At 42.2% G+C, this 19430-nt stretch overlaps 1 protein-coding gene across 2 annotated transcripts in view; it reads right to left on the reverse strand.

Moving 5' to 3' along the window:
- The window catches only part of LOC128305219 (uncharacterized), a 135044-nt gene that overhangs the window by 6993 nt on the left and 108621 nt on the right, over positions 1 to 19430 (reverse strand). For both annotated transcript variants that reach the window (XM_053042573.1, XM_053042571.1), the window contains 3 exons: positions 5785 to 6309; positions 1290 to 1536; positions 398 to 427 (listed from right to left, as the gene is read on the reverse strand). In XM_053042573.1, the coding sequence (XP_052898533.1) occupies positions 398 to 427; positions 1290 to 1536; positions 5785 to 6309 (802 nt within the window). The remainder of the gene's footprint in view (positions 1 to 397; positions 428 to 1289; positions 1537 to 5784; positions 6310 to 19430) is intronic.

Here is a 19430-nt window from a genome sequence, read left to right on the forward strand (position 1 = left end):
CAAACTAGTTTGTATGGCGCGGCATAAATAGAGAGGGAGTAATCAATCCATGTAATGCAGAAAAAAGGGAATAAACAGAATTACAAATAATAATATTAAAATGTTAGCAAACTGCGCGGTTTCGTCCACCTCAATTGCGTGATGCGAGCGAACGGTGTATAGATTACTCAAAGTAAAAACCAAAACTGTCCAAAAACAATAGGTTAGTCACACGAGCACACAATCATCAATCCAGAAAGTTAATCGAATTAATCGAACAGAAAGTAGATCGCAAGTGATGCAGTAATTAAATGGAACAATAATTAAAAAAGAAAGAGTGTTTAAGTGGGTGCAAATCGGCAAACCAAAAACAATGATCAAAAGGAGAGAAAAGGGGAATAAACATGTGAAAAATTACCATATTCTAATCCGTGGTCGTAAAACTGGCCTAAAATGTACAGAAAGGAATGTTGGTTTTGGTTGTTTGAATAGTTTACACATTACACACGAAGACGGGACAAAAAGAGAGGGGGAAGAGAAACAGAGAGTTGGTAAGTAAATGAGAAGTAGAAGATACGAAAACCGGACAATGCATATACGAACGATGGTAAGGTAGGAGAAAGCAGTAGACAGCAGTAGGTAAAAAAGGGAATTGAATAAAACAAGTATCTAAAACATATTGAGGAAACAATTTAAATGGGTTCGTTTTCTTGTACGAAGGCACTGGAACATTCAACAATTCCGAACAAGTAAACTTAGTTTACAAAAATCTAACACCTCCGCTGGACCAGACATGAGTAAAACAATGAAAATTTGTACTGTGGATCTGTGATACTGACTCAATGAGATATGAAAGTTGGAAAATGTACAGTTTAAATGAGAAGTTTTCGGTGGAAAACGCTTTCTGGAAATGGGGAAATGACTCTACGCCGCTAACAAACAAAAAGGTTCACCGGTCCATTATCACTAGAAACAAACGAGCAATAGATGCCGAACAGCTCTAGGACATTCAACGATTCCACACTAGCCAGTGCGCCACAAAGGTTTGGGAATTCGTGCTCCGATCTACTAGCTACCAGAAAGTTGTGAACTAGCCGGGCGAAAGTTCGTCACGATTGGGGGGGGGTGATCGGGGTTGAGAGAAAGGAATTTTGTGTGGGAAACTAAAGCGAAAGCTCGCTAGTTCGAAGCGAAAAACCTGCTTGACGCACTAAACCTTACGCGGGGGAACACTAATATGGGTAAAGTTTTTTGTTTCCTCCTCTCCTCGTTGGGGTAGCGCATCCACTAAACGGTAAGCTCGAACTTACTTGATCGTGGCTGCAGCCGGAGGATTAGTATCGTAGCGCACCGCCAGCGTCCGGTTGTCCTGCGTCGGGGTGCCCGGGTTGGAGCCTTTCTTCTTCAGCGCAGACTTCAATGGCACCGCGTTAATGTTGGGCTCCTTCGCCGGTATCTCGTCGATCCGGTTCGTGTCGATGTTGGGGTTCGGCTGGGACATCGGGTACATGTAGTCTTCGTCGGAATCAACCTCTTCTTGATCATTGTTTTCATGATCTGTTGATTGTCGGTGGGAGGACAAAAGCAAAATAAAAGAGATATTATTATATAATTGCAAGGGGAATTAATAATATATAAAAATATATTTAACTTTTGTCAAGAAAATGTATGATTAAAGTTAAAATATGTGGGTTGAAGTTGGACAAAATTGGACATCACATTCCAATTAAACTTTGCAATTGTATACTCGAGGTTTGATTAATTTTTTTTTGGAACGATGTGCTGCGGTCTCAGACATTTTGTCATGTCAATTGAATTTCATTCATGAATACCAGGAGCATTTACCACGCATGAATCAGGGACACATTTCCAACTTCTAGTCTAATTTTAAACCAATCTGCCCTTTTTCTCGTTTTCACCCATTTAGTCCCATTCCAACAATTAGAATTATTTGGTCAAACTATAGCTGCTTGACTGTGCATGGTTTTTTTCCCACAGGTCGATGATTTAATACCGTTTAAATGTGTGACGTGATGGAGCAGAAGGGGGCAAAAAACATATGCACATCACGGTCATCATCCACCACCACAAGAAGCGCATTTGTGACGACATTGGTATTGGCTTCAATTTAAATAAAAAACAGACAAACCTTCTACCACAGCAACGTGCAGCAGCAACCGATTGACGTAGCGGTCAAAAAGCAGATTCTCATTTCAATGTCATGTTGTTACGGCCATTTCTTTTAAACGGCGAACGGGTGTTCGCAAATTTCTGTTTTTGCTACCCTGTTTTTTTTATTTATTTCATTCACAAAAATGGCGCTTCACTAAACAGAAAAGCAGACCTAACCAGCAGCGGCAGTAACAGGTTCTGGTGCAGCAGCACACAAGTTGCCGGGGTACCGAGCGGACGGACGGGCCGGTTCCATTCATTGAAACGCTTGGATGGATGTTTTTCCCGGAGGAAAATTAAAAATAATAAACTCACGTGCCCCCAGAGTCCCCCCAGAGAGAGAGAGAGAGAGAGAGAGAGAGAGAGAGAGAGAGAGAGAGAGAGAGACAGAGAGAAGGAAAAGGGAAAATTTACCACGCGTGAAATTCGCCAAAACAACTTCCGCCCGACCGGATGTTGGAAGTTATCATCCTTCGCGGAAGGAGCGTTGATGGATGCAAAATAGCACGAAGCGCGGACGGATATTCTTCCAGTGCACGTTACGTAAATACATTCATTAGCGTGTCTGGTGAAGCTGATTAGCCACGGATATACCGGTATACCGGCAAGGCACCTTTACAGCAAACAACATTCCATCTCTACACGAGGTACCGCCGTTCGGGTTGTACGATCCGGCGATTTGGTCCGCCACCTGTGCCACGGTGTTGTCCCGCTGGTTGTTTGTCAGCTGTTGCTGCTGCTGCTGCGGTTACTCATTGCCCCATCCATCCAGCGCAAGCTCGTCTAGCTCTGCGCCGCGTTGTAGCGCGATGAGGTATAATTATACGGCAAGTCAGTGAAGCGTTCTGTTTCGTGACGGTTACAATATTTCGACCGTGTCTGCAATTTCCCGGCCAGGTTTTGCCATATGGCAACCTTCCACCCTGTGTGTGTGTGTGCTGTGGATGTCGGGGGTGTTGGAAAACCGAACCGAAAATTTTGCAAACTCCTTCCCGATGCGGGATGTTTGGCTTGAAGGGGTGTCTGACGATGGGTAAGTGCGTCAGTAGAAGCAAAGATAAGCAACAGGAGAAGAAAAAAAAAGCAAGGGACACGAGTGCGATGATTACGTGTAGTTGGTTCTCATCACGAAAACTCAACGCTCTGAGCAGGATGGAGTTTTGTTTACCGCTTTACCACCAACACTGACGTCGATGGTTTATTTTCAACCAGTGTCGAGTTAATTTGAGCTTATTTAGATATTTTTGGGTGTGTGTGTGCTTTTTTTTTGTAGCTAACCTTTGGTTGGAAACCTTTGCAGATATTGCGAATGAAAGTTAACAACTATTTATGTGGTTAGTTTAATTTAAATTTGGTGTAGGGAGTCTCAAAGCAATTGCACAAAAAACTGCTTTGAATCAAGAAGAAATAAATTCAAAAGCTTTTTTTTTAAATTAACTATAGAATAGGATAAATACATCTTTTTACGGGTTGTATAAATCTATCAATTCAACAAATTTCACCCAACAGTTAGCAAAAAAATCAACAAATTATTCATTAAGAAAACATATCCAACCACTCAAGGGTTTACACATTCCATTGTAAACACCCTCCGATGGCCGACACGCTTTCACTTCACAAACATCCTGTTGCATAACTTTTGAGCAGAACGTGAAAATAAATAAAAAAACACAAAGATTTAGCGCTGATCGTGGCCACTACACACACTCGACGAGGCGAACGACGGAAAAAGTGACGAAACAAAAACACACAAGTTCGCGGTCCAGTAGTATATTGACGAACGGCGGGAAGAAAAACCAAAACGGCACGCCGGAAACGCGCACGAGACCCATCAAATACTGTATACGGCAATGGGGCGGTTGGGTTTTTCGATATGTGTGGGGTTTTTACCCCAATCTGTAACGGTTACACGATCCGGGAAAGAATAATTCTCAAAACGCTTGTGTTACTGACGAATGAAATGTCGTATTAGAGAGAGAATTGATAATTCTTTTTAACTGTTTCTATAGATTTAACATTGTTCGATTGTTCGAAAAAAAGGAAGAATGGAGTTCATTCATTCATTCGCCCAAATCACGAAAATTAAATTGGAATGATTGGGATATGACGCACTTTTGCGACGTCGTTAAAAATTGTCTTTTTTAAAAATCGATAGCAAATGTCAAAACTGCCATTAGCATCCAAAATTAGGAATAATTCCATCGTTCGAAGCAGTGATGAGTAGTTGGAGGTGGATCGGTTGATCTGAACCGATCGAGGCTTGAAAAATCTGAATCAATCCTATAATATGGGATCAAATGATCAGGGATCACTGTTGAATAGCGCTGTTGATCCCTAGCGATCCGGGATTACCATTGCATGGAATAAGTGATCTCTTATAAGGAAAAGTGCATTAACTCCCTCCCCCTTTCCCCCTCCCCCCTGCCTCCCATCCTCCCGCAAATGTTAGAGATAATTCGATCCCATCCGATCCGAATTTTACACGATCCGATCTTAACTTTGGGATCATTTTCTATCACTAGTTCGAAGCGATCCAAGCTATTCTAGACTTTTTTAAGTAAGACACGTCCAAGTCCACTGATAAAGGGATTTGTTTTACTCTCTTTCTTTGCGTAACGGCCTTCTTGCTCATACCTGTCATTTATGGCTTACTAGACTTCATTTTATCACGTGGTTGAATAGTCAAGTCCTTACTAGGATTGGTCCGGATGGTCTGCCGCAATCAATACACCACCGGCCGCCCCAAGATAGCGGTGTTTTTTTATTTCTGATGAATTCATCAATTCCAAGAGAGTTCCGTCCGATTTCTTAACATACTCCCGAAGAATATAAAATTAAGTAAAATTGTTTCAGTATGTAATGGACCTGATCACGATCTTTAACTGTCAACAGATAACTGAGGACACTCTTCATCTCTTTCACCCACATCAGATCGGATGGAATGATCCATCTGATGAATTAATCTAGCTTTAGTTCAATTACTGCTGCATCAAAAAAAAACCCTAAAAGAAACCTAATTAATTTTGCATAAAACAAAATGGGACTTATCCATACAGCCCTCGAGTTGTAACAACTACTGGAGACATTTTGCTCCGTGTCGCCGAACAATTACGGTGTGTGTTGTCCACCAACAAAGCAACCAACCCTACGGTCCTACTCTCATGCTGGGGTGCGTTAGTGTCGGCCAAAGCGTTAGTAGGTGCAGTTTTGTTTTTGCAAAGGAGGATGATAGTGAACAGCCGGCGACAAAAAGCCACACGAAAGAGACGTGCACACACAGGAAAGCAAGATATGCGCTATATGGTTTCGTGTTTTCTTTTTTCTTGCAAAAAAAAAGAGCCCATTTTTACAGCACTTCTGGTGCGGCTTTTGTGCGATGAGTGACGGGCGTTCAATTTCCGCCGTCGGTCGACCAACTCGTGGGGAAATGGAAATGGGTTTTGGTTCTGGCAGCCGTGCATATAAGCAATGCACGATTCGTAGAAGTTGGGAGAAGCTTTTCGCGCTAGAAGATTACACTGCTCAAATCCCATGCCAGCACTAGTGCGCTAGTATATATGCAGAACCTGTACTAATAGTAAGGGGCTATTTGGAGGACAGTTCCCTCGTCTACATACATTCACATGTACTTACCGTCGTAGTCGTAATCGTTCATATCTAACGGTATAATGTTATTCATAATACTACTATTGCTACTAGTGGAATGCACATTCGGTGGTTGGCCGCCGCCACCGCCACTGCTGCCACCACCGCCCATGCTTACGCCCCCACCCGCGCCGGTACCGTGCGAACGCGTCCCGGCCAGCGTTGGGCTGGGCGTGGAGAACATGGGCGGTGGCGGGATCGGACCAATCTCCGACACCGGAATCGGCGGTTCCGGCAGCTCCGACAGCACGATGTGGTTCGGCAAACCGTGGTGCCCGTGCGCATGCCCATGTCCATGCTGCCCGTGCTGAGCCAGCTGCTGTTGCGCTTGCTGTTGGGCCTGGTGCTGGGCCTGTTGCTGCTGGTGATGTTGCTGCAGCTGCTGCTGGAGCGCCTGGTGGTGGTGTTGCGCCTGTAGAGATTGCGTTTGCTGCTGCAGCTGATGATGCTGCAGCTGGTGCTGCTGTTGGCCATCGTTGGCCGGCGGTGGTGTTTTCCTTTGATTATCTTGAACTGTAAGCGAAGGGGAAGAGAAGGCAAAACGGGGATTTGGATTAAGAACAAAATATAGTTAGTTTCGATTGTGCACAAATTGTTGCGCGATGAGCAATGTTAAAGTTTTGCGATACGTTTTGCACGACCTGATGTTTTGGCTTTGCGGTTCGTTTAGCACGCTCAACAAAGTTTTGGTTTGATACTATGGGAACTTAAACTGACTGCCATTAACGATACTACAACAATTATTTCGATCAATGACTATTCATACAAAATGTACATTCGTTTCATATCTTTTTATTCAAAATGTAAAGATTAACCCTTGACATACACACGCAAATAAAGTGTAGTTGAGCTTATATGTAGCAGAATGTGGAAAGTGATTCGTTTAAAATTAATTTTATAACATTTTACATATTCTTATTAACAAAGAATACTTCATTAACCCTTCAGTGCATGTATTATTCATTATTTAACCCATTACAACCCAGGAGTAAGAAATCTTCAACAGGAAACTATGTAATAAAGCTAGTAATGACCCAAAATGAGGGTCCTAGGACTTCATTTTTTATTCAGTTAACTTTAAAAGTCAAAATATCTACAGAACGAAAATTCAAAATTTTCATGTAACATTTTTGATTTTGCGTTTTTTTATTCGAATTTTGTGCAAAAAAACAATTTCTTATGGTTGTCTGTTATCTTTTATTTACCACAAATTAAAACATTATTGAATTATTTAGAATGATAATCTTTGACATATTTCATGAACAATTATTTGACTCTATTTTACCCAATTTAGCACTAATCGAACTCTTAAATCATCATCTATTATCATTTAAAACAAGCTGTACAGCTTTCTAAAAAATAATATTTTAGAGCATGTAATTAAGCTGGGATGTAATGGGTTAATATACCATTTTATTTAAAAGATCATTCCACCTCGAATGTCATCTTCGAGACTGTTTCGAAAGCTCAAAACTTTAGCGTATTGTATGCCGTTGATCGTCCCAAGAATGAAGCTGTTTAACGGTAGAATGTTCCTACAAATGTTGTTCCGATCATACTTACAACCATCGCCATGATAGCAGACAATCCGTCGCGTTAGCTTTGACGGTCCCAAACTGTTCGGGCGCTCCGGCTTTGTTAGCGGCTGATGTTGCGATACGATTGCATAGCCTGCACCACTACTACCACCACCACCACCATTGCTTTGTCCGGTGCCATTGTTGCCACCATTCGCACCGCCACCACCATTGTTGCCGCCACTGGCATCGGTTGCTGTCGCATGTCCAACCGCACCGGAACCGGAACTACCGGACGACTGGCCGGTCGCACTGGAGGACGATGTGCTGACGGTGCCACCGACTGCACCCGTACCACCACCGCCACCACTATCGCGATGATGACGGCTGTCAAACTTATCCTTGCGCGTTTCTGTTCGTGTGTCGGACCGGACATCGGTCGGTCATCGGTTTTTTTTTTCGTTTCGTTCGGTTCCATAATCGTGTTAGTTGTGGCGCATTGGCGTATGTGCGGGCGGCGGGTGTGGGTTTTGTTTGTGTACAACAGTGACAGCGTTGCAAAGCATTACACACGGGTGGGATGAAGGTGTGTGTGCGGGCGTGTTATCATGAAGGTAAACAGAGAGCCGGTGTGTTATTTTGATTTGTTTTTGTGTTGCATTTTGGTGAAAAAATCATTTTATCAATTGTGCGATAAGCGGTTTTGCAGAATCAATTGTTTTGGTGAGGTTTTGTTCGCGCAATAATCGTGGAATCGAACGGTACGGTGGTGCACCGCAAATGCGTTCGATCAACCCCCGTGCCAGAGTAACAATACCATTCCAACAACACAATGCGTGTGTGTGCGTATTTCGACGAAGTACGGCGAGAATTGAAAGTAAAAAAAAAGAAGGAAAATAGAAAGACGGACTCAGCACACGTGTACAAAAGCACAAAAGGATGCGTGATGAGTTCCGGCAAAACAGAGCTTATGTTACAGATGAGACTGATGAAGGTGAATGAAGGCGCACAATAATGAACAAGCAAATGGAGATGGATGAAACATGGATGGATTGTGTTACATTTTTTCCGTTAGCACTCAGCACTAACTAGTGTTTTGCTAGTTTTACGTGCAGAATGATGCACTTTTAAGCGATGCAAACAGATGCAGTTTTTTAGTGGTTTGCTAGGGTCTAGCATCTAGTCTAAAGGGAAAAGGCTAAATGCTTTGCTTCTAAAACATCTCTATTTATGTTACAATACGTAAATATTACTAAATGCTATTTCGTTCCACATTGGGACATTCTTCACTGCTGCTACAAGTGAATATTTGAGTGCCGAAATAAATCATTCAAGAGATCCTGAAAATATACACATCGTTCTAATAATCATTTAGAGAACTTTAAATATACGTTACGATCAGTCAATGTCTTGTACGGGTTATTCCATTTTGGAAATCAAAATTATCATACTTAATATCCTGACCTTACGTGTCCTAAGGAAGACCCAATAGAATATGTTTGATGAACTGCAAACGGGAAAAATTGTTGCAAAAATGTCCAACGCAATGTAGAAATACTTTTGAGTAGAATTGAGAGAACGAAGGAGACACACGATCACGATACTAACTCATCGTGGAAAAGGTGAGAGAAACGCTGCCAACATATTCCCCACATTTCAAGTGTTTACCAATTTCTTACACTTTTTCATCGCCCATTTACACCCTCAGTGGTACACAGCTACACCGTCCAGGGCAATGGGCAATGGGTCAAATTAACAGCACGTGTAAAAGATGATTTGTTTTCTTTCCCATTAGTCCACATGTCTACGTCGTCGAACGAACTGCAGCAAAAAATTCCCTAATTTTTTAGGAAGAAAGCAGACAAGAAGTTGATCTACTGTCAATTTCGTTCGTGTCGCGTTGTCTAATCATAGGTCTAATTATACATGCCCGAAGGCTGTTGGGTAATTAGTGTCTGGTTCAGTTTTTTTCCACTAACGCTTAACCGCGTTCAGTGGGATGGGTTGGGAGATCTTACAGTTGGCACCGAAAAAAGTGGCCAAAAAAGGGGAGAAATGTATAAATCTAAGTTGTTACTTGTTTCCTCCTGAACCTCTTGTTCATTATTGAGTGTTCCATACATCCACACCAAAAAAAGAACTTATTCCACAGCCAATTCCGAGTGACATTTGCTCTAATTAAGGTAAATTCTGATGCATAAAACGCCATTTCAAATCGTAGAAAATCTCGCTTGTGCCGAAAGACTTGAACAATAAAAAAAAGTATCGAGGAGCAAGTTGGATTGATGATGATCAATAATTCTCCTTGTGTTTATTTGTGTGATACACAACGCCTTTGAACTTCAACGTGCAATATATTTATCGTTAAACGCCTCTTTTTTCCATAATGCTACACATGCTTGCTTTTCCAACACAAAATGGTGGACCTTTTAAGTACATTAAAATATATTACATTTCTTTCCTTTTTTGCAGTAAACCGTATCGCACCCAATAAGATGGAAAAAAATTCGTTCGCAAACAGTAACATTCATATTTCCGTTATTTATAGCACTTTGCAGCGTGCTGCGTCTCGAAGCACAATTTGCATACATTTTTGCAATCATTACAATATATCACTGACGCAGAGAGCGACAATACTTTAGCGATTCCGGCACAACCTCGGCCAAAGGACGCGCATCGGCATATTTCATACCGTACACGGTTCGATGCATGCCATCGGCAAATCGAAGGGACAAAATAGCCAAACCGTGCAACATACACTACGCGCCATAGTAACGAGCATAAATAACATGTTTTAGAGCACCGGTGTCTAGCAGCGGGCGAGTGAGAGAAAGCGTGGCGGACAAAGGCAGGTGAAGTGTACACCATTGTACACCAGGGTAGGACATTCGATTGTGGCACTTAGGAAAGATGGATTTTTATGCATGAAAAAGAATCTTTGCCAGCATATAAAGCGTCTGGTCGGTCCTCCCCACCCCCGCACTAAACAGTGTCGGTACGAGCAACAACGGTATTTCCTTTTTATGTTTCAGAATTTATGTCCCACACGCTTCACACGCTACGGTGGGGACATATTTCCCGTTCGGTTGCCAGTGGAATCGATTACTCACCGCTGCAACGTGTTAGGGCTATACGGTTGCGTCTTAGCCGTTGTCACACACGGATAGCAGCAGAACGCGACAGCAGGATGACCATTTCAGTGTCATTGTCAATGTCAACGCCAGCCAGTAACCCTGGCCGGGCTAGTGTGTGACACGAATCGTTGCGAAATGGGTAGGTTTTTGCCGCTTGGCAAGCTGCCAAATGCTAATACACATATAAATATGCACAGGTTGCGTTTTGCTTTCATGCCACCGCATTCAGTGTCAAGTTGTCAAGATACGCTCTAGCAGCAGACACATGTCCATGCAATGGTGACACAAACTTTTCTCGGGGAACGATGGAGACGCCTGGTGGATATCGTTTCGAAGAAACATTTCATTTAAAATAATATCGGCATATTATCGCTGGAACTTGTATGACATGTTCGTAGAGTTCGTGTAACGTCATCTTCCATATCGTTTCCGATTCCCGCCACTAGCCAACATGCGTCGGTTGCAAGAATTCCAGACGGATCGATTAACGATTCGGTCCATAAATAAGTGCAATGTTTATTCATTGGCCCTGCTCGGTAAACGACGAACGATGGGAAATCGATCGGAGCCAATACAATCATTAAACGGGCGCTACGGTTCAAAGGGATGACCAAATGGGACGTTTAAATGTTGTCGCCAAATTGATTGTTGACGCCACGGGCCACAATCCCTGTGTGTGGCGATCGAACAGGTTCACCACACCGGGCGCGATCCCGCGCTTGATGAATATTTATGAAAAATGGTCGATGCCACGTAAGACGTGCAAACGATGAGTTTGAGTGATTCAACCGTTTTGCGTAACGATATGTGCGTGTGCTTACACGAAAACAGCCAAAACGCAGCATGGTTATGTAATATTATATTATCAGAAATGGCTTAAATTTACATTGATACAAATATTTGGGCAAGACAAGCATTTCACCACTCAACTCTTACAGCGAATCATTAATGGTACCGAAATTCTTAGAACATTGGATTCCATTTGTACAAAGTATGGTTCAGGATGCTTGAGAGTCATGATGATTTCTACACAAGCCAGAGCTCAAGAGGTTTCCCGGAGTGCGGTTTATTATCATTAAATGTTAAATGTGCTGGAACAGAAAACTCTTTCACAATGCATATCGAGCCCTTTTTCCTTGAACTGAATAAAGAAATGTAATAAATTATGAAACACTACAGATGGTTCTTGACAACGAATAAAACCAGCAGTTTTAAAATTGTTTTGATAAAGTGCCGTAAATGTAACAAATAGAATAGATGATGAAATTTTATATAGAGATAATATTTGAAAGAGAAAAAAATTAAAGAAACGATAAATAACAGAAAATCACTTGATTATTAAACAAAACAGGCAATTCGTTTAAGTTGACTTTAAAAGAAATTTGCTTAAAGGCAAGTTTTACAGCACCAGTTTTATAGCGTGCACTTTTATTTTCCCTGCTTAAATTGAATTCGTGTAGCTCCATTGCGCAACGCAATAGGTACAGCTACCTCTACACATAATGCGAGGTTAATGAACGGCTGGTTTAATTGTTCACCGTGATTCAATGAAATGAGTTCACCTGAACTGTTGCACCTCAAGCAAGCACACAAAAATAAACGAACAAAAGAGTGGTGGTGCTGTGAGGGTTGAAATAATACGACAAGCAACAGAATGTCGTCGGAAACGGTAACGGTATTGAAGACGCGCGATCGAGGTCAATCGGGGTTTTGGGTGTGTGCGTGAAATATTTGATTCGTTCGCTAGCAGAGAGATGTAACAAAAGAAGCCGATATAAGAGAAGTATTTAGTGGGAAGAAGTTTCATGCATTTGACTTTTGGGTTGTTTTGTACTTTGACGAAATTTCTGGTATATCTGGGTAATTAAGTAATAATAATTAGGACAATATTTTAGGTTATTGAGATAAAGTAAAATAATTCTAAATTATTTACTTATTTTACTACCAAATAGTAACGCATCAGACACTACAAAACCTTGTGCAAGTTGATCACATAGATCAAATCCCAAACAAAATAGAGCCGCGTCTGACCAATGTGCTTCTTATTCAGCTTCGACCGTTCTCTTCACCGGCTAACTTAAAAGACCGCCCAGCATCGTCGCAGCATCTCTAATGACAGCTCACTTCTGGGTGGTTGTTTAATTTGTGTGCCATGTTGCGAAAGCGGGTGCGGAGTCCGGGCAAAGGTTAATGGAAGCTGACAGCTGGATGCCACATTTCCACCGTAAAGTAGCCCGTCAGATGAAAGTGAAACAATTACCACCTTCAATTGCTACCCACCCCCCCCCGAAACGGGGGAAAATGATGATGGAAAATAGAGCGAAGAGAGCAACACACGCAGGAGTGAGAAGGTATGAAAATAGAGAGAGAGACAAAAATTTGGCAAAAACTCATCAGCCGTCACATGAAAGATCGATGGAGACGCATGGTCGGTTGTACAACTAGCAGACGTTTCGACGAAATATTTCAATGCAACATTTTTCCCAATAGCACAACATATTGAGCTTGTCAAAACCTGTCTAAACATGACTGTCCTTTTACGCTGACGTCAGAAAATGTTATGCAGTATGGAGAAAGAACTGTTTACTGGAGCGTGGTTTGAAGTAGACGTTTAGTTTTCATGCTTGCGAGTGCAACATAAACAGCAATCAAACGGGGAAGAAATGATATTTAGTTTCTGCGCTCTGGCATGTACAAATAGCTTGCCGACGGCAAAACATATACACAGTTTGTTCAACTGTTTGAAGGGGCGTTGCCCATTTGTTTATCGCAATGAAATGGTAAAAAGTGCATCCGGCCATCGGAATGTGCGAATTCCACGGTACGGTTAGCGTTGGGTTAGCAGCAGACAAGAATGTTTACCGATTGCACTTGAAAGTATTGCTTTTTGTCCGAAATAGGATGGATATGGATCGCAAACATCGCATCAGTCTGTGTGGAGCTCTATGTGCTTTTCGGCCTGCTTGCATTAGAGATGAATGTCTGTTAGGTCTTCCTGAAATGTTTGAGGGTAAAGTACTCTATACTGTTGCACGCAAATATCTTTCACAAGAGTATGATAAAAGTGTGGGCATTCATGAAATTATGAAACTAATTTGTTTTTCCTTATCTAAAAAGGAGCGAATTGGTTTCAATTTATTGTTTCCTAGCCAAGAATTTGGTAAATCAATGCTTAAACCAAAGATTTATCTACCAGCACTTTTCAGCAAGCTTCTGTTTTGCTTGCTAATTTATTGCTTCATGAAAAAAGGTTTGTTTTTTACTCAAGAAGAACAACGAGGCAACACAGCTTGAAAAAATGGTTACATAATAGAAAAGAATTTATGCTCGTAAAGCAATCTATTTCTCCAAGCAAACAAAACACAACCAAACCAGCATGAATTGATTTATTTCTGGGTAATTTTGCGAATCCTTGCTCCATTGACTGACTACTCATCGACGTGAATGAATTCTAAATTAACTCATAAATTTGTCGAAGGAAATTTCACCCGACATGCCATCACGAACAGGACGCAGCAGCTCGGGAACGGGTTTGATTGGCAGACCCGCGCGATCCTTGTGGTGCTGCAAAAAAAGCACACAAACAAACATTGGAGAATAAGGTCCAAGTTACCATCTTTTCCGGGAACCCAGCCCTTTGCTGTAACGAAAACTGTCGCAAAGGGTCGCGTGTTCTTTTAATGCTTACTCCGCTCGTGTTTGCCGATAAATTAACTGCGATGGTACAAACAGAACATGCCGGAAGAAAGCGAATGTCGAACCCGTGTACTGCACTACGGTCTGTTACGAAAGAACCTTTGCCAGCCAAAAGCCAGGGCTTAGAAAAAACGGTCCGACTTCTTACCTAATAAAACCCGTCAATCGATTCAGGTGGCTGTGGCTTTCGGTTGTGCTGCCTGTTCGAAGCTACAATAAAATAAAACAGTAAGTCACACTTTTCTTCGATTCAGCCGGCTTCGAACGGGTTCACTCACTCAACAAATTGTTTCAAAATTCCATCACACCGAACCGGTTGTAAAGGTTCCGTCAAAATGATTGGGTACTTTTGAGATTTGGTTGAAGTTGGATGTTCCGTCCCCGAGGGGGGAGGTCACCCACTCGATACCCGATCGGATCGATAAAACAATACTAATATAATCATCAAATTGCGTTACCACCCTCTCCCGTGTGGTTTAATCGACCCTTTTTCCTTCACAAAACCGGTCGAAACTGGTGAATGGAATCGTGCGGACCCATTCAAGCGTCAAGACGCTTAGCTTATTCGAACGAAAGTTTCACAATCCAAAGGCGCTTCTTTACATCCCATCGCTTTCTATTTCAATTCCAAAAACCGGAGGCATTTAAGTGGAGCTTTGACGTTGAGCCGAGCAACAAAATGCGGCACAAGACCGGGGACGTTGGTTATGGCGCATGGAAGTCAGCAGCCAGGAGGTTTGTGGGATAGTGTTTGTCTGTTTGTCTGTTTTTATTGATGCTTTTGTGATTTCCTCACTGCTCACAAAACGATACGGACCGGCTTGAGAAATCCTTCCGAAAAGGCTTCCATTCCATTAGGAAAGCAGTACCGCTGAGAGACACATCATACCCACATATGAAAGAAAGCTCCAGCCAGTGATAGCTGGATAACCAGTGAAGCGAGAATGTGTTTTTCTTGTGTGTGTGTTTGTGTGTGGCTGGGAATAAATAAAGGAAGCTAAGTCTTTGACTAACAAAACCGAGCACCGAGGCGCCGAATATGTGTGTACGGTTCAATAACTTCGAATAAAAATCATCGCAAATTCTTTCATCTGGTAAGTGAAGCAAAAGCGAATAGTACTAGGTGTTGGTAAATCCGAACGGACAACGCAAGACGATCGAGAAAATGAAGTAATTTAATCATTCCGCTCATTTCTTTTCAATCGTATCGAAGATGGGAACGAATACCTTCAAGGCAGGCTCCTATACCTATAGCGTCTTTGGCTATAAGATTGATAACTGCTGAATACGTAGAGTTTAGGCTAACGTTAGTTAACTTTTTCGAAGCATTTAATTGTCTTCCTCTTTGCTTTTAAATTAGCCACCATTGTGAGGTTTCTCACAGTCGAAAACTTCCAGGCCCAAAAGTTTATCGAACAGTAAAAGCTTCCTGCCAGCGGTCAGCAATCGAAAGTTATGCACAACTTTACTTTCAAGACAAAACCAAAAACTTTACTGCATAGGCAACAAAACAAAGTCCACAAGGAGGAAACCCAACACCGAACAACTCAAACTCGAGCTCGATACTACGGCAGGGAAAAGAGCAAAATCGGTGAACCCGAGGTTCTTCGTTTCCGGTTTTCTTTTCGGGGATCTTCGCGTTGGAGCACACCTAAGTAACAAAACATTCCGCACGGAGACCCATTTTCTGTACCGATTTGTGTTTGTCGTTGTGTGGTTAGCCAACAATTTGGTCACATACACATCCGTCCGGTTCCCGCCGGATGGCAGTGGCACACTGCCGCCGTGTATCGGTCGTTTCGTGAGTGGGTTCAATATTTGTGGAACTGAAATGCGATTTGTAGACGTGGAAATGTTTCAAACGGTCACAAATAGGACTCAGTGGATGGTTAGGATCAAAGGAAAATGAGACAACATTTTGGGACGATTGGGACATAAAGTGAACTAAGGCACAACACACGATGGAGGCGCCTGGTGGTTGATGGGAAAATATTTCTTTTTGCAATATTTTGTAAATAAAAATAGTTTTAGCAAACTGAAAAATAACATTAGAAAAAAAGAATAACGATATTTTCTTTATTGGATACAAAAATAAAGTTAAACTATAGAGAACAATATGGAAAAAACCCCATATGCTCTTTGGACTACCAAGCGTTTTAAGCGTTTTCTATTAATTATTATTTAATAGAATTATTATTTCACCTTAAAAACAATCCAGACAAAACTAGATTATGTTTTAATATATTTTCAAGTTCGTATCACCACATAGATATCTAAAAGTCATACATCAACTACGGTTGAATTGTTTAATCCCAAAAAATTAATGTGATGAAAATGAAGCGTTCCATCCAGTCAAACTGACTGGTCCGGTTGCCCTAGTGATTCATTTTTTTGCAATAAATTCCACTTCATCGCATAAAGCATTCATGCAGACCCAAAATTCAGTGATGGGATAAGTGGAGACCATGGTCACATCAAGCGGAATGGACAATAAAATACGATAGTAACCACAATGACGGTTAGGGGGAGTAGGTCGATGTCTGCGCCATTGCTGTGTGCGGGGTTTGCGTTTTAATCTGCGACCTAAATCGATCGTTATTTTCCAATCCTAATCACACACCAACTATATCCTCTTCTCCATTGAACCAGGGGTAATCATAAATATAACACGTTAAGTACATATCTTTCCTTCTTGCACGAACGGCCGCTACACACACACATCGAATCGAACGGAATATAAATGAATAATAAAAAAGGGGTAGGATTAAAATGATTCACCGTCACGTTGTTTTTTTTTGTTACTCTCAAGTGCTTTATTTTTATGCCGATTTATATCGGAATTCCTGTGTCCGGATACAACGTACGCCACACATTTCGCTACAGGGAAAATGTGATGGAGCAAAATGGTGGTGGCGGCCACGGGCAGGATGGGATTAAATCATCGTTATAAATTTTTTCCCACCCCCAAGGTTATCACCTTCTTCCCAAACGGTGATCTCTTTGTCGCTTCAGTGCGACAAAAAGAGAAGAGAAAAAATGAAGAGTTGGAAAAAAGGGAGAGAACGAGAGAAGGAGAGATATTTTCTTCAAGTGGGTTCCAGGCCACGTCCAGACCTACGGGTGACTAACTGTGTTGTGCTGGAATATTCGGTAACGGAACCCCGCAATCAGGTCAAGAAAAAATCAAGCTCAGAAGAAAATTTCGGAAACGAGCATTTGGATACGGGCCAAAACGATCCGGGCACGGCACATATTTTGTGCAGCGTGAGCATGATGAAGGGTGTGACGATCGCCATGGACCAAATGGCGCGTATACTAAATTCAACCACGAACTAAATTCTCACGAAAGCCACTCCAACTACCGAAGCTGGGCAGCACCTGAAAATGTGGAAAATGTTTGCAAAACAAGAAGCACGAAAAAACAAAAAAACACACAAATCCAATGAAATCTATCGCGTTTCGTCCGCGAATGACCTTGCACTGATTTTTTGGACCATTGCCATGGAATGCGCCTTCATGAGCGAGAGGCGGCGCACGTTTGCGGCGAAAGGATTCCACCAATTGCCCACCAGGGGCCGTTTATGTGTGTATGGAAGATAGGGAGAGGGATGTCGGCAAAGGAGAGGCTTTAAGGAATGGAATCTATTTTACAATTTAACCTTATTGCCATCCCGAGAGAACCTTCACTTGCTTTCTTTCTTTCGCTTGTTTAAAGCCCCATTGTTTGGACATTGTTTTATTTGCACGTTGCACACCGAGCGCTTCCAGTCGGTTGCTTTACTTCCTTGCATATTTGCACACTCGGGGCTGTTACAATGCCGTTTGAACTTGGCCTCGATTTAAGCCTCCCAGCAAAAAAAAAAAACGCTACGGAAGCTGTGAAATCGATTGTTTGTCCGCAAAACCGTAATCCCATCCACACGGATTACTCAACCGAACTGTTACGACACTAAGCAGTGAGTGGGTGGGTGGGTTAGGATTACAAATTATGGCTTCAATCACAAAGTATCGGGTTATTCCATTCCAAGGCGTTTCTTGCTTCAGTTTTCTATTTTGCCACATTTCATTCATGGTAATTTTGGGATTTGGTGTTTTTTTTTTTGCATCCGTCACGATAACAAGTGGCAATTTCCTCGAAGGATTCTGTCACAAAAACACACCGGATTTACTGCGGATCGGAAACGTCACTAGGAAATAAAGCGAATTTCTCCGAAGAGGGTTCATTTGGATCGGAAAGGATCCGGTTTTCCGGTTGCAGCAGCAATATTAAAGCTTTGCTACAAGGCAAACCCACCCATGGATGTAGTAGTGCTTCTACTACAAAAACTGTTCAGCACGCACGAGAACACAAAGATGATGCGCAAAAGGCAGTGATTCGCATCGTTTCCGGTCATTGTAGCAGTCGACCACGAAACCAAAGGGACGGGACGGCAGCAAGATCGAAGGTTTTGTTGTCCTCGGGGTTAGCTTTAATTAATTAAGGGTTCCCCAAGTCTCGGCCGTTGCAAAGACTTACTGCGAACAATTTTCCACTTCACCCGGTACGGGAGGGCACTGTGTGATCCGTTTTGTCCGTGTTTATCGAAATAAAACCCCTTTTTTTTGCTTGCGGCTTTCGTTGTTAATTGAATTTATGGTTGAGGGATTCTTTTGCAGCGCATGAAGCGTGAACATGCATGTGCGCGAGGAGTGAATCACGTTCCAATGAACTTGGTGAATCTAAAATGAACGTTTCTTTGTGTTCATTCCGTATTCAAGGATACATCAATGGGTTCATTGTATCAAAATGTTAATTTAAATTTATTTCAACGCTCGGAGCTTTATTTTGTGAGTGGCATAGGCAACATAAAGCTTTTCTTCTACAAATTGTAATGAAATTAGAGGAGTGAATTGAATACTTATGGGTTGAAAACCCCAACAAATTAACCGAAACGATACGGCGCAAATCAATCTAGCCTCTATCTTGCGCTGGAAAAAGTTTTTCACTCCGCGTTTTACACACTCAATACTTGGGAGACAAATTTCCCAAAAAAGCCACATCGCACTCCGCAAGCTATTAAGACACGACCGGGTAAAAGTTTGCCGTTAATTTGTACACTATTGTGCGCCATCGGTACGACAGCACCGGGTTCAGGCCAGTCACACCACGGCAAAACCCGCCGGGCAAAGTTGGGTCGGATTAAACTAAAGCGAACCCCTTTTCCGTGAAGAATGTTTAATGGAAGCATCCGCCCAAGACACAGCCATTTTGCGCGACGAGTTTCAGGTGTCTGCCGCAGCGTGTCTC

Source organism: Anopheles moucheti, chromosome 3, assembly GCF_943734755.1.
Source record: "Anopheles moucheti chromosome 3, idAnoMoucSN_F20_07, whole genome shotgun sequence".
Lineage (NCBI taxonomy): Eukaryota > Metazoa > Arthropoda > Insecta > Diptera > Culicidae > Anopheles > Anopheles moucheti.